General features: G+C 37.8%; 2 protein-coding genes across 3 annotated transcripts; both read right to left on the bottom strand.

Moving 5' to 3' along the window:
• Positions 1–231: 231 nt before the first annotated feature.
• LOC118242702 (NACHT, LRR and PYD domains-containing protein 12-like) lies at positions 232–10317 on the bottom strand. 2 transcript variants are annotated; one of them, XM_035534917.1, is made up of 6 exons: positions 9781–10317; positions 8333–9717; positions 6359–6532; positions 3093–3266; positions 917–963; positions 232–811 (listed from the first exon to the last, which is right to left on the bottom strand). In XM_035534917.1, exons 1-6 carry the CDS (start codon positions 10111–10113, stop codon positions 267–269), a joined length of 2658 nt encoding a protein of 885 aa, XP_035390810.1. In that variant the 5' UTR covers positions 10114–10317; the 3' UTR covers positions 232–266. The 2 variants fall into 2 exon arrangements, with proteins under 2 accessions (XP_035390810.1, XP_035390809.1); XM_035534916.1 differs by having other exon boundaries at positions 8333–10317.
• A 2087-nt stretch (positions 10318–12404) lies between these two features.
• Positions 12405–12746, bottom strand: LOC118242738 (histone H4-like). Its single transcript, XM_035535080.1, has one exon. It carries the CDS (start codon positions 12744–12746, stop codon positions 12405–12407), a length of 342 nt encoding a protein of 113 aa, XP_035390973.1.
• Positions 12747–13490: the final 744 nt, after the last annotated feature.

Below are 13490 nucleotides of genomic sequence, written 5' to 3'. Positions count from 1 at the left end.
TGTGTGTGTGTGTGTGTGTGCACGCACTGCTGGGTGTAGCCTAGAGTGTGACACTTACATGCTAATGGCTGAATTTTAAAACCACTTATTTATATAATAAACATCTAGATATTTCTACTCAGAAGTGAAATATGGTCTGACATATCTACTAAGTAGTCTGAAAAATTGAGTCTTGAAAAATATTGAATTTTGAATCCTGCTGATACAAGATGTCCACAATACAAAGTAAGGTTTGTCTGATATTTCCCTGCACAACACAAGATATTCTATCTCACTCGCACTGAGGTACCAGAAGACACAGCCCAAAACCCAAACCCTGCATAGAGGGGCTCAGTGAATGTGGAGTGGAATGTATATAAGTGGGTCAATGTATGTGTGTCCAAGGAGACATTGTAAAAGGACAGAGTGCCTGACGGCCAGTCCAGATACACTCCTACTCTGTTGGACCTGGAGGTAAGGACAGGTAAGAAAGTGTGATTCTTATTATGCCTGGCAATGTAACGCTCATTAGAGCAGATGAGACACCAGGACTTGTCATTGTATCCAAATGCACAGTCAGTACTGCCTCCTTTTGAGTTGATTCCTTTATATGCCACTGCTACAACAGACTCTCCACTCCCCCTCCACTCTGCTTCCCAGTAACAGCGTCCAGACACAGTCTCTCTACACAGCACCTGCTCACAGCCATCAAATCTCTCTGAATGATCAGGATATGACTGCTGCTCCTCCATCCATGTCACCTTTCGGTTTCCCTCAGACAGATGGAGATGGGGGTGTGCTGTGTTTGGATCCAGTGTGAGCACACATGCGTCTGTGCACAAGAAGAAAGGTTAAAGGCAAGGACACAAATTGAATGTGTGTGTGTGTGTGTGTGTGTGTGTGTGTGTGTGTGTGTGTGTGCATACAGTGAACCTACATTTTTTAAAGCCTGCTTTGATTCTGATCATCCCTGCAAGTTCCATTCTAAAGACACACAGAAACACACACACACACACACACACACACACACACACACACACACACACACACACACACACACACACACACACACACACATACAGTTTAATAATAATATGTAAGAATTATTAATTTCTTGAAAAGTATTTTCATTGACAGCAAGTTTTTATTGATCTTCTCACCCATCTGTCATTTCTCCCAGTGTAGTTCAACAATTTATTACTGCACTCATTCAGTATAGGTCTACATTCAGACTGTGGTTAACACAAACACACAGGGCTACATTAATTCAGCTTTTCCACTGGGAAACTGTTTAATTACAGATAGGGTTGGACGTATGAATTAGAACCACAGAGTCCTCAGTACTCAGGTTACATTGTAGAGGCATACACACGTGTCCTTCATTCCAACCATTTTAGTCTATAATAGCAGTATACTATAATACTATAATAGTATAGTATAATAATATTATAATTTACCATGATAATTTAAACACATGCCAGTAATTTCTAAATTATTATTTCAGTGTTATTTTTTCTTTTTCTTTTTCCTTTGTGGGAACATGTCATTATCAATCAGCTGATATGTTTGTGTAAAACTGCATGTTTGCAGAGGAAATTAATTTGTCAATACTGTTATATTATTTAACTTATATAAAACATACAGCAGGCATGGTGGAGCTTTTCAGCATCCCCACTCTCCTGCTCCCCTGCACGTTCTGTTGCTTATCTCCAAGTTTGTAATATTGTTTCGCATTAACAAAAGGTTTGGTGTTGTTTTGTGCTAAATTAATAAAATTAATAACTTCTGTACTTTATAGTTAAGATTTATCATAATCCTGTCTTACATAAATCTTTTTTTATTTCATTTTTGTCATGGTCATAGCAATAATAATGTTAAGTAATAGCCTATATAAACAAGATGTAACTAACTAATATTTTGTGGAAAAAAAATTGAAAAAATAAAAAATAAACCTACACATTTACCAGACTTTATATCATGTTTGCGGACCGGAGCTTCTCCTGTTTCCCTGGCTTCATGATCTCTTCCGTGTGTCCAGTCCTTAGTTTCGTTTTCTCCACCTCCTCGTTTGTTTTCAACACCCGTCATTGCTTTCACCTGCTCCTTGTTTATATTCTTTTTATCTTTGTATATTTAAACCGTGTCACTGAATCTTAGGGTTGTTGGTCATTTCTAATTTCATTTCTATGTATTTTTGATCGTTCTTGGTGTTTCAAGTTAAGTTACTCTCTCTGTTTACTATTGTTATTCTCCTGTTAGTGTTATCTTTTGTTTGGTTCCTACATGCTTTCTCTTGGTATTCTAGTTTATGTTGCCTTCTTTGTCGATATTGCCTTGCCGGTTAATGTTCATTAAGTTGATTCTGATCTCCTGGCCGCTATACATTATTTCTGTGTACTCCTAAGTTTCTTTCCTGATCTATAATCCCATGCTGTAGTCTAGTCTCTTTCCTTGTCACTTTGCTCCCTTTAGGTTTCTTTCCCCTTCCTTTTTGTTTACCCTGTTTGTTTATGCTTCCTTGTTATCCCATAGGTTCCCCTTCAATATGTTTCTGTTATTAAACTAGTCCATTTCTTTACATTGACCTGTTTATCATTCTCGATATGTCTTCCCCTGTTTTGGATTCTGCTCATTCTCAAGTCCAAGTCGCTGGTACTTTGCATGTGTGTTCGCCCCCTACCTCACTCCCATTACACTTTAGATTTTGGTCATTAATGCTGGCATAAGCTTCAGTACGAAGCTCCTGAGAAGAACTGTGCTAAAGTATTCATTTTACAATAATTTAACATTTGTAGCAGCATGAACACTTCAATAAACTGGCAATTAATTATTTTAAGAGTGTTCAGTGCACCACCCTCATCCTTGTAATGCTGGGAGGCTTGGCAGGATGCAAAGACAATCTCATCTAACAGCACAGCTACACTGATGCTCACTCAGACTGTTATCTTGTATCTATTATTGTACAATAAATCAGACAATTCACTGACCAGCCAAAAGCCAAACCCAAATTTAAGCATATCATTGACACTACATAAAGTAACCTAAATAGACTAGTATCAATTTGAATATACCCCCTTATACATTTATACGGACACCACTATAGTTTCACATACTTAAGTGTGTCCAGTTTGCAGAGTGGATCTTCCAGTCTAGCAGAGAGCAGCTTCATTCCTGAGTCTCCTGGGTGGTTATAGGTCAGAACCAGTTCTTTTAGATGTGAGGGGTTTAAACTCAGGGCTGAAGCCAGAGAAGAACAGCCTTCCCCTGTGACCAAACAACCAGACAATCTGCAAAAAAGGAGAGGAAAACAAATAGAGACAAATTCAGTGACATAATTCACATGCTTCTCAGGCTGTACTGTCTAACTGCAAACATTTTTTGTTATGAAATTAAATAAAATGTTAAAATTAATAAACTTTTTTTTTCAACACTTATTTGTGTGTAACCTTAAAAACCAAGTCTAACCAAATATGGGTATTTTTGTTATTTCCATGTTATGTAGTTTAAAAGGCATTATGTATTTATATAGTTTTGTAGGACACCATGTTCTGAGAAAAAAAGGCTTATGAGGTTGAACATATATCATGTGTCATCATAACACACTGTATGCTTAGTTGATACTTCCAGTCTTCCCACAGAATCAGTTAAACTTTATGATTTAGACTACAGCCGTCATATTATCACTAAGTCTTTTTTGAATGCTACTGTACTAAGTGGAGCACTTGGCGAACTCTTCCAGAAATGTATCCCTCCCTGCCCACACACTGGGCACCTCATCACTGGTGTGCAGGTTACCCTATGTTTTACAAATCAAGCTTCGCTCAAGAGTTAGAACTTAAGTGCAGAGCAGAGACAGAGAATGAACAGACATTTAAAAAAATAAATAAAAATAAGTAATAACCTAGAATATATCAGATAGAACAAAACCAGCTGAACTTAACCTACAGCCATGTCATTCTGCCATTTACTCGTGGTGCCATTTTATTTTCTTGGTTCTTGTATGGAGAACCAAAAGTAGCAAATCTCCACCTCCTTTAACATCATGCATGTACATTTACATGAGTATGCACAAACCTTGTTTTCCTCTTTCTCACAACACACACACAAGCTAATTTACACTATAAATAAACAGATTGTTGATTCTATTGGTTTTGACTTTGAGTAGCTTGTGTGTTATTAAATGTATAATTTATTTCCACCAAGTTGTCCACTAATGCAACAAGCTTATTGTTCCTATAGTTATTATTATATAGATTTTTGTAGTCAACAGTGTTAAAAATGGAAAACACTGTAAAATGTTGTTTGGCTATCCTTTCACTGAAATACTCCCTCACTGTTCATTTGTATTTTTTTCCTGGCAGCAAGAAATATGATGAATGTCAAGTTGGATTAATGCAAATTGATTAATTTTGCCACATTTGAGATATTGATCCGATTTTATGACCACATATGAAAGTGGCCCTAATTGGAAATGAACATAACAGAATAACTCTGGCTTTTGCTGTTTGTGCTGCTGTTCAAATTACAATTGTGCATCACATATAGAGTAAAAGATCAGATTTGACCCACATTTACCTGATGTGTGAATGTGGCCAAAAGTAAAGCACACTTATTTAATCCTTCAGAAATGAAATAATGTATGTTACTTTCTTTAGTTAAAAATTAAGAATTGTGATCAATATGATTTGACTGACAAATTAAGACTGATTTATTAATGAGATTAATAATTGAGACATACAGTGGTGTGAAAAAGTATTTTCCCCCTTCCTGATATCTTATTTTTTTGCATGTTTATCACACCTAAATGTTTCAGAACATCAAACAAATTTAAATATTAGACAAAGATAACACAAGTAAACACATAATTCAGTTTTTAAATGAAGGTTTTTATTATTAAATGGAAAAGAAATCCAAACCTACATGGCACTTTGTGAATGACACACCCAGGCCTGATTACTACCACACCTGTTCTCAATCAAGAAATCACTTAAATACCATTTGGCTGACAAGGAGAAATAGACCAAAAGATCCTCAAAAGCTAGACTGCATGCTGTGATCCAAAGAAATTCAGGAACAAATGAGATACAAAGTAATTGAGATGTATCAGTTTGGAAAAGGTTATAAAACCATTTTTAAAGCTTTGGGACTCCAGCGAACCACAGTGAGAGACATTATCCACAAATGGCAAAAACAGGTAACAGTGGTGAACCTTCCCAGGAGTGGCCGGCCGACCAAAATTACCCCAAGAGCACAGCGATGACACATCCAAGAGGTCACAAAAGACCCCACAACAGCATCCAAAGAAATCCAGGCCTCACCTGCTTCAGTTAAGGTCAGTGTTCATGACTCCATGAAAAAGAGACGGGGCAAAAATGGCCTGCATAGCAGAGTTCCAAGACAAAAAACACTGATGAGCAAAAAGAACATAATGGCCCATCTCAGTTTTGCCAGAAAATATCTTGATGATTCCCAAGACTTTTGGGAAAACACTTTGTAGACTGACAAGACAAAAGTTGAACTTTTTGGAAAGTGCATGTCCTATTACATCTGGCGTAAAAGTAACACAGCGTTTCAGAAAAGGAACATCATACCAACAGTCAAATATGGTGCTGGTAGTGTGATGGTCTGGAGCTGTTTTTCTACTTCAGAAGCTGGAAGACTTGCTGTGGTGAATGGAACCATGAATTCTGCTGCCTACCAAAAAATCCTGAAGGAGAATGTCTGGCCATCTCTTCGTCAGCTCAAGCTGAAGCGCACTTGGGTTCTGAAGCAGGACAATGATCCAAAACACACCAGCAAGTCCACCTCTGAATGGCTTAAGAAAAACAAAATGAAGACTTTGCAGTGGCCTAGACAAAGTCCTGACTTAAATCTGAATGAGATGCTGTGGCATGACCTTAAAAAGGCAGTTCATGCTTGAAAACCCTCCAATGTGGCTGAATTACAACAATTCTGCAAAGATGAGTGGGCCAAAATTCCTCCACATTTCTTTTACATGCTATAAAAGACTCATTGCTAGTTATCGCAAACAATTGCAGTTGTTGCTGCTAAGGGTGTCCCAACCAGTTATTAGGTTTAGGGGGCAATCACTTTTTCACACAGGGCCATGTAGGTTTGGATTTTTTTCCACCTTAATAATAACCTTCATTTAAAAACTGCATTTTGTGTTATCTTTGTCTAATATTTAAATTTGTTTTATGATCTGAAACATTTAACTGTGACAAACATGCAAAAAAATAAGATATCAGGAATGGGGCAAACACTTTTTACACTACTGTACTGTTACTTTTATGTGGTGTGAAGGGGGAAAAAAACATTCTATATTTATACTTTTATATAGATTTTATATTTATACTTAATATTTACATTTTTAGCTCACCTGAGTATCTCCAGTTTACAATGTGAACTCTTCAGTCCAGCAGAGAGCAGTGTCACTCCTGAATCATGCAGATCATTGTTAGTAAGGTCCAGTGCTCTCAAGATTGAGTTTGTCAGTTGCAAAGCTGATCCCAAATTTTCACAAGTCTTTTCCCCAAGATTACAGATAGGTAGCCTACAAAGGCAGATCAATGACAGATTTTACAATATATTTAATGACTCAGAATTATAATTTTGCCAGATGGTAAACAAAGGTGGTAAAATGACCTTAAGGACTGTATATTTATTTTTAGTCCAAAGTGATTTGTACAGTAACTGTTGACCAAAATTGGTATGAAAGAGTGATATGTGAAAGCTTTATTACCAATTCATTAATAAATAAGCAAATATCAGACTTTTTCTGTGCAGCCGTAAAAATAACATTCCAAACAGAACACTCGTATGCCAGGTGAACACTTGAAATATATGAAATAAGACAAAGTATCAAAGAACAAAACAAAGCCAGTAAGTAATAAAAAAACATACAAATGAGGAAGGCTTATTAAGAAGGAGTAAGTATGTAACGTAATCTGTTTAGTACAATAGGGAAAAACATCTATTTAATGTATTAGGCTGAAAACTAAAGTCAAAAGGTCAAGAGTCGGTGTTTGTGTATCACTACTGAATGCTAGTGGTGCCTTTTATTTCTCCTTGTACAAGATACTTAACTGACTGTACAATTAAAGTAAAGAGGGAATGCACTGTTGCCTAAAGAGAACAAAATACATTTTTTTTAAAAAACAGAGTGACTACAAAAACTACAAATTTATGATTTGCTTATAATGGTCATTTATTTTACTTTCTGATAGTATGGGAATGGAGTGTTCAACAGTATGGAATTGATGGGAGTGTTTATATGGTAACAGTGAGAAAGAAACACACCACCCCAAATCTGATCATTCACTGTCCAGACATGGAACCATCCAGGCATCAGGAGCTTTAAAAATAAAATACTACCCCTCTCCAGCTTTTCAACACATTCATCTGTGCATATTTAACCCCAGGATGACAGAGAAATGAATGACCAACATTTCCCATTTAAAAATGCATTTGGAGACCAAACAAATGTCTCCATCTTGTGGATGTTTCAGAGAACAACCACCCAGCCAATCTATCACATGACCTTTTTTTTTTTCCATGGGACACATTTTACGCAGCCTTGAACGGTATAGCTTGTTTACACTATGTTAATGCCGCAGACTGAACATGCATTAAAACTGTTAAGCACTTAAAACCAATGTTATGATTGGCCCCCCAGGGGGTGGTAAAAGGATGACAGTGTATAAGAAAAGTCAAATTTCTTCCTCCTCACCTATTATTTACCCATAATAATGTTGTACTGTCAACACTGCATATTATAAAAATATGGTTTCTCCTATAGCTATAGCTCTGTCCTCTACTTCTTTCTGGTGTTGGACTACATTCTTTAACATTTCCCAATGTGAAACAAGAAACTAAATGGGAAACATTAGTATGAATAGGTTTTTTTTTCTTTCTTTTTTTTCCCCCCAAGAGTGTGTCCAACTGCATATTGACTATAGAATTATATATATTATATACTGGTTATTATAAAACATGATAATAACTAATGTCATGTATAACAATACACTTGTTTTTCATTTAGACCCTTTGAAACATTTACTTTATTGTATGTAAAGGAAAAACATTTAATTTTAGTATGAAATTTGCATTTGGTCCACAGACATATTTTAAGTATTGTATACAGCATACATTCATCCAGTCACATTCCAAACCAATCTAATTCTGGGTCATGGGGGGTGGAGCCTATTCTGATAGCACAAGATGGGAACTAACCCTGGGCAGTGTGCCAGACCATCACAAGGCATGATGAACTAACTTAAATGTGGCCAGTGTTCACATTTATCCTATTTTTAAAAAATATTCATGACATTATACTCATTCACATAACACTCACAGAGCTTTTCTGCAGTTGTACACAGCTGGTATCAGTCTCCTGTAACCCTCCTCTGATGTATTGAATTTCTTCAGGTCCACCTCATCCAGCACTTCCTCTGACATCTGCATTAAGAAAGCTATAGCTGAACACAGTCCAGGAGAGAGCTTGCTTTGGGATTCTTTATCTGATTGTAGATATTGCTGAATCTCCCTGGAGAGGGACTGGTCATGTATTTCAGTCAGACAGAGGAAGAGATTGTTGGATTTCTCAGTAAGAATGCTTTCTGTTTTTATTTGTTTTTTGATGTACTGGACTGCCTTGTTGATGCTCTTTGAACTGTTCTGTGACTGTATCAGTAGGCCTTGTAGGAGTCTCTGATTGGTCTCCAGTGTGATGCCCAGCAGGAACCGGAGGAAAAGATCCAGGTGTCCATTTTGACTCTTCAAGGCTTTGTCCACTGCTCCTTCCAGCAGGTCCTCCAGTAGAACATTCTCCTCTCTAAATATCTCAGTGCAAATCCCAGAGTACACAGAGGCCTCAGTGACATCAATGTCACACTCTCTTAGGTCTTCTTCATAGAATAGTACATTGCCCTTCATCAACTGCTTAAAAGCCACTTCAGCTAGTTTCAGAATCAAAGTTCTGCTGGATTCCAGAAGGGTTTTTAGATCTCTCTCATTTTTCTCTTTGTACTTTGCATTCTTCGTGTGTAACCGAGTCCACATAAAGTGTATATACATCTCAGTCAGAGTTTTAGGGATTTCTGTATCATTATTTTTTTTAATGATTTTCTGAAGCACCGTGGCTGAGATCCAACAGAAGACCGGTATGTGGCACATGATGTGGAGGCTCTTTACTGTCTTAATGTGTGAGATGATTTTCTTGGCTTGGTCTTGATCACCGATTCTTTTCCTGAAGTACTCCTCCTTCTGTGCATCAGTGAATCCCTGAATTTCTGTCAAACGGTTTATGTACTGAGGAGGGATTTGACTGGTTCCTGCTGGTCGGGAGGTTATCCAGATGAGAGCAGAGGAAAGCAACTCTCCTTTGAAGAGGTTTGTGATCAACACATTCACTGATGATATCGTGGTAATGTCAAATACATTCTCACACCATAGAAAGTTCAGTGGAATTGTGCTTTCGTTTAAACCATCAAAAACGAACACACATTTGTGTGTATCATATGTCCTTAAGGCAAGATCTTTAATCTCAGGATGGAAGTTACACAGAAGTGTATGAAGACTGTACTGCTCATCTTTAATCAAGTTCAGCTCCCTGAATGGAAGCACAAACATGAAATCTACATCCTGATTGGATTTTCCCTCAGCCCAGTCAAGAATGAATTTCTGCACAGAGACAGTTTTCCCAATTCCTGCAATTCCTTTAGTCAGAACCGTTCTGAGCTTTGGCATTTCTGGTCCTTTATCTTCTTTTTCTTCTGTGTGTCTGACACCTTCAGCCATCACAGCTCTAATGTTCTCTTCTTCCATTTCTTTTTTAGGATCTTGTACAGCTTTAAAGATGTCAGAGCAGTTGATTGGAATGTCTTGTAACAGTTGTTTCCTGAGTGTTTTCTCCATCTGTAAAACCTCATGTTCTTCATCCACACTTTCACTCTCTCCCTCTATGATGTAGAGCTGTGTGTAAATCTGGTTCAAGAGGGTTTTATTCTCTTGTGTATTGATTCCCTCAAATAAGCTCTCATACTTGTTCTTCATGCTGGTTTTGTGGGTGTGTAAGACTCTATGCAGTACATCATGCACTGGAGTGTGACAGTCGTGCTGCATGGCCTCTTCCATGTCTTTGTGTGGGTGTAGAAGAGGACGGGTTCTAGATCTCTTTCTGCACTGTGGACAGCCAAACCCTCCTGATGAAGAAGACTGGTCCCAGTAGCTGCTGATACACTGTCTGCAGAACCTGTGTCCACAGCTGATGGAGACTGGATCTGTCAGAAGCTGCTCACACACTCCACACCTGGACTGATCTTGTAGTTCATCATCTTCCCTCCTGTTAATAGAAACAAAGAGGAAGAGTCAGGATGAAAGAGAGAGGATAAAATAAATACATGAATCAGACTGAAACACAAGGCATTTTAGTCATTATTTCATATATACATTGTGATACACTCTGACATTGCGTGTGTGTGTGTGTGTGTGTGTGTGTGTGTGTGTGTGTGTGTGTCTGTTTTAGTATATACCGCACAGGACACAGCACTTAATAACATGTCCAGTTCTACAGGCAGCATATCTACTGCTCACTCAGGATCAGCGTTTATGCTCTGGGATATGAATGACTACTAACCAGAATAGACATTTTTTTAAAAGGACACAGAATCTCTATACTCCTTTATGTTTTATGTTATTAACATGACTAATTCAATGTTTAAATCTCTTTTTCCTGTAAACACGCTTTTTATTACCTCAGAGGGAAAAGCTTGGAGCTGTCACTTTTCATAGACATACAGCTTGGATCTGGAGATTCTGCTCTCTGCTTCCCGCATCTGGTGATATTAGATAGAAAATAATTCAGATGAAGTGCAGCATGAGGACTGAAAATAATACACTTGATAATAATACACACATTAGGCGGTTCATCAGAGGAGGCAAGGGAGGATGTGCCCGGTCAAATGTCTGGTTTAAATAAGCAATCCAATCCGTCATGTGTTATTAACTTTTACATGCCTATGTAGGAGTGTGGTGTGGTCAAGTATTGTCTACTGTGCGGAAACACAACCAATGAACCAGCGAATGATTAAAATGGGTCGAAAATGCTGTAACAGTTCTTACCCGGAGTGAGGAACAATTGCTTCAGAGTAACTGTGATGCACGGAGTTAAGAGGGAGCACATATGTAGTAACGAGGACATTAGTGTGGGTACAATGAAAGGCTCGTTTATTTTATAGACTGACCATACCAAGCCAGCTCACATGGCAACTAATGTTCTATATATACATAAAGGAAACAATATGAAGCACCATAACGGCATTACTGAAAATGCTAAGAAGGCTAGAGAAACAATACAGTGACAGCGTCCAGCTCTCTTTCCCAAATGAGCTCTCTCCCCTCTCTCACAAGAGATCGCCCAAAATACACGTGATCATAAAGACGAACTAGCGACCTCTTAAAGACAGCATACATGTTACACTGCATGTCATTAACAGTAGCCTACTTAAACGGGTACTTTTGTTTCAGTATACTCAGAGCAAGAGACTTCACAAACAGAACTGTACTGCTGAGAACCGCTGAAATAAGGAACTTATTTAAAGACTGTCTGTTTCGTGGCTGTTTTTTTCTTATTTTATTTTTTAAATTTATTTATTTGTTTGTTTTAAATGTTCATGAAGACAAGCCTTTCCTGTCCCCTGAATCCATCCTTCCTTGCAGATTCAGCACACTTTCTAAAATCTAATTTTAGAAAATGTTTCCCTAATCCAGGGACATCAAGCATTTCCAAAATAATCATGTATTTTCCTATAATTTCACATAGATATTCAAAGTCTTTGGGAGGATTGTTTTAAATCTTTACTTTCACAGCCTAATTTTACAAAATGTTAGTTCTGGAGCACCATTCAGCTCTTAAAAAGTCCAACAAGCTGCTAAAAATGCTACTGCTATTATAAGTACTCCATCCATAATGATAGCCAACCACATTAAGCATATTACACCATATTAGAGTTACTGGATGAGCCTGTTGTGATATATACATTACTATCTGTTTGGTTAGGTAATAAAAATAACTCTGATTAAGCTAGTGTTCATCTACACGTCAGCCTCCCCAGGAATCTTCCTCATACTGATTCAGTACACATACACAAATTCATGTGACTATATTTAATTTCCTGTTTATGAAAACCTACCTAGGTTTTTGAATGGCTAAGACATCACCCCAGTGGAATGCCCTTAAGCCTTGTAGGCATGTCCTGAACAACTGTTTGTTTAATACTAATGATTTCAAAACTGAGGACCTACTATCCATAGCAGACATGTTTGTGTTCGTGTTTTACCTCAGGTCAGTGCCAGCTCCACTACTGAAATGATAAGGATTCTCCATGGAACCCTCCATGGCCCTCTTCTAAGAGATACACTCTTACTTATGATATGGTTGGCTCTAATAAGTGCCGGTGGTTTCGTGTTGTTTGATATCGAAGTTTAACCCAAAAGAGTGGTGCCTGGCATTTCAGAGCAAAAATCACATCCAAATAGGTGACGGTGTTCCTCTTCTCGTGCTCGATGTAGGTAACTGCATCCCTGATAACGTTCTCTAGGAACACTTTCAGCACAGCACGGGTCTCCTCGTAGATCAGACCGGAGTTACGCTTGACGCCGCCACGACGGGCCAGATGGCGAATAATGGCATTAGACATGACCTGCATGTCGTCACAGCGAACCTTGTGCTTAGTTCCGCCTTTGCTGCGCTTTCTTTTACCTGACATAGCTAGTCGAATAAAAGTGAAACACTGGAGCTGCAATTCCAACATGCCTGTATTATTTTCCTCTAAAGGAGCTGGTTGGAGACAACCAGGTGGTGGCGCGGGTAAATACCATACTCCTCCAGTTCTTATTCTTCTTGAAACTATGATTATTTTATAACTATTGCTTTTTTTTTTTTAACTCATTACCGGGGCCCACTAGTTTGTTTCACAGTCATTCTAATAGCAAGAATTCCAGCTCATCAGCTAATTATGAAACTCTTCTTAAATTTGATCATGCAAGCAAAGTTTAAAACTGCAGGTTAATGAGTCCTCAGAACTGGTGTTGAAGAACTGGTGCTGAAAACCCCAAAAATCGAGGACTCCCGTTTTAAAATAGGGAAATGACATACACACTGCTAATGTATTTTTTACTAGGCTGCTTGGGACTTCATAGCATCAAAGAACCATGGGTTATCTGTTATTGAAGCATGTCGGTTTTCCAAATGCTATGTTGTAAACTCTAATTAAAGCTAATAACAGAAATTGATCGAAATGAGGGGTTAGAGTGTTGTACTGACAAGAAACTTAAAAAAAAAACATAAATAGATGGCAGTATGGCCAATGGGATTAAGGCCTATATTTTTAAATAAGTAATTCAAATTACTTTACCAAATATAAAAACAACTGCAAAAATGAATCTGACAGGATTAAAAAAAACTTTGGATGAATAAAATGAATATGTGGTCCAATTTATTTTCATCTATC

Source organism: Electrophorus electricus, chromosome 16 (genome assembly GCF_013358815.1).
Source record: "Electrophorus electricus isolate fEleEle1 chromosome 16, fEleEle1.pri, whole genome shotgun sequence".
NCBI lineage: Eukaryota > Metazoa > Chordata > Actinopteri > Gymnotiformes > Gymnotidae > Electrophorus > Electrophorus electricus.
The sequence above is the reverse complement of the archived record's forward strand: the minus strand, read 5'-3'. Positions and strand labels throughout refer to the sequence as shown.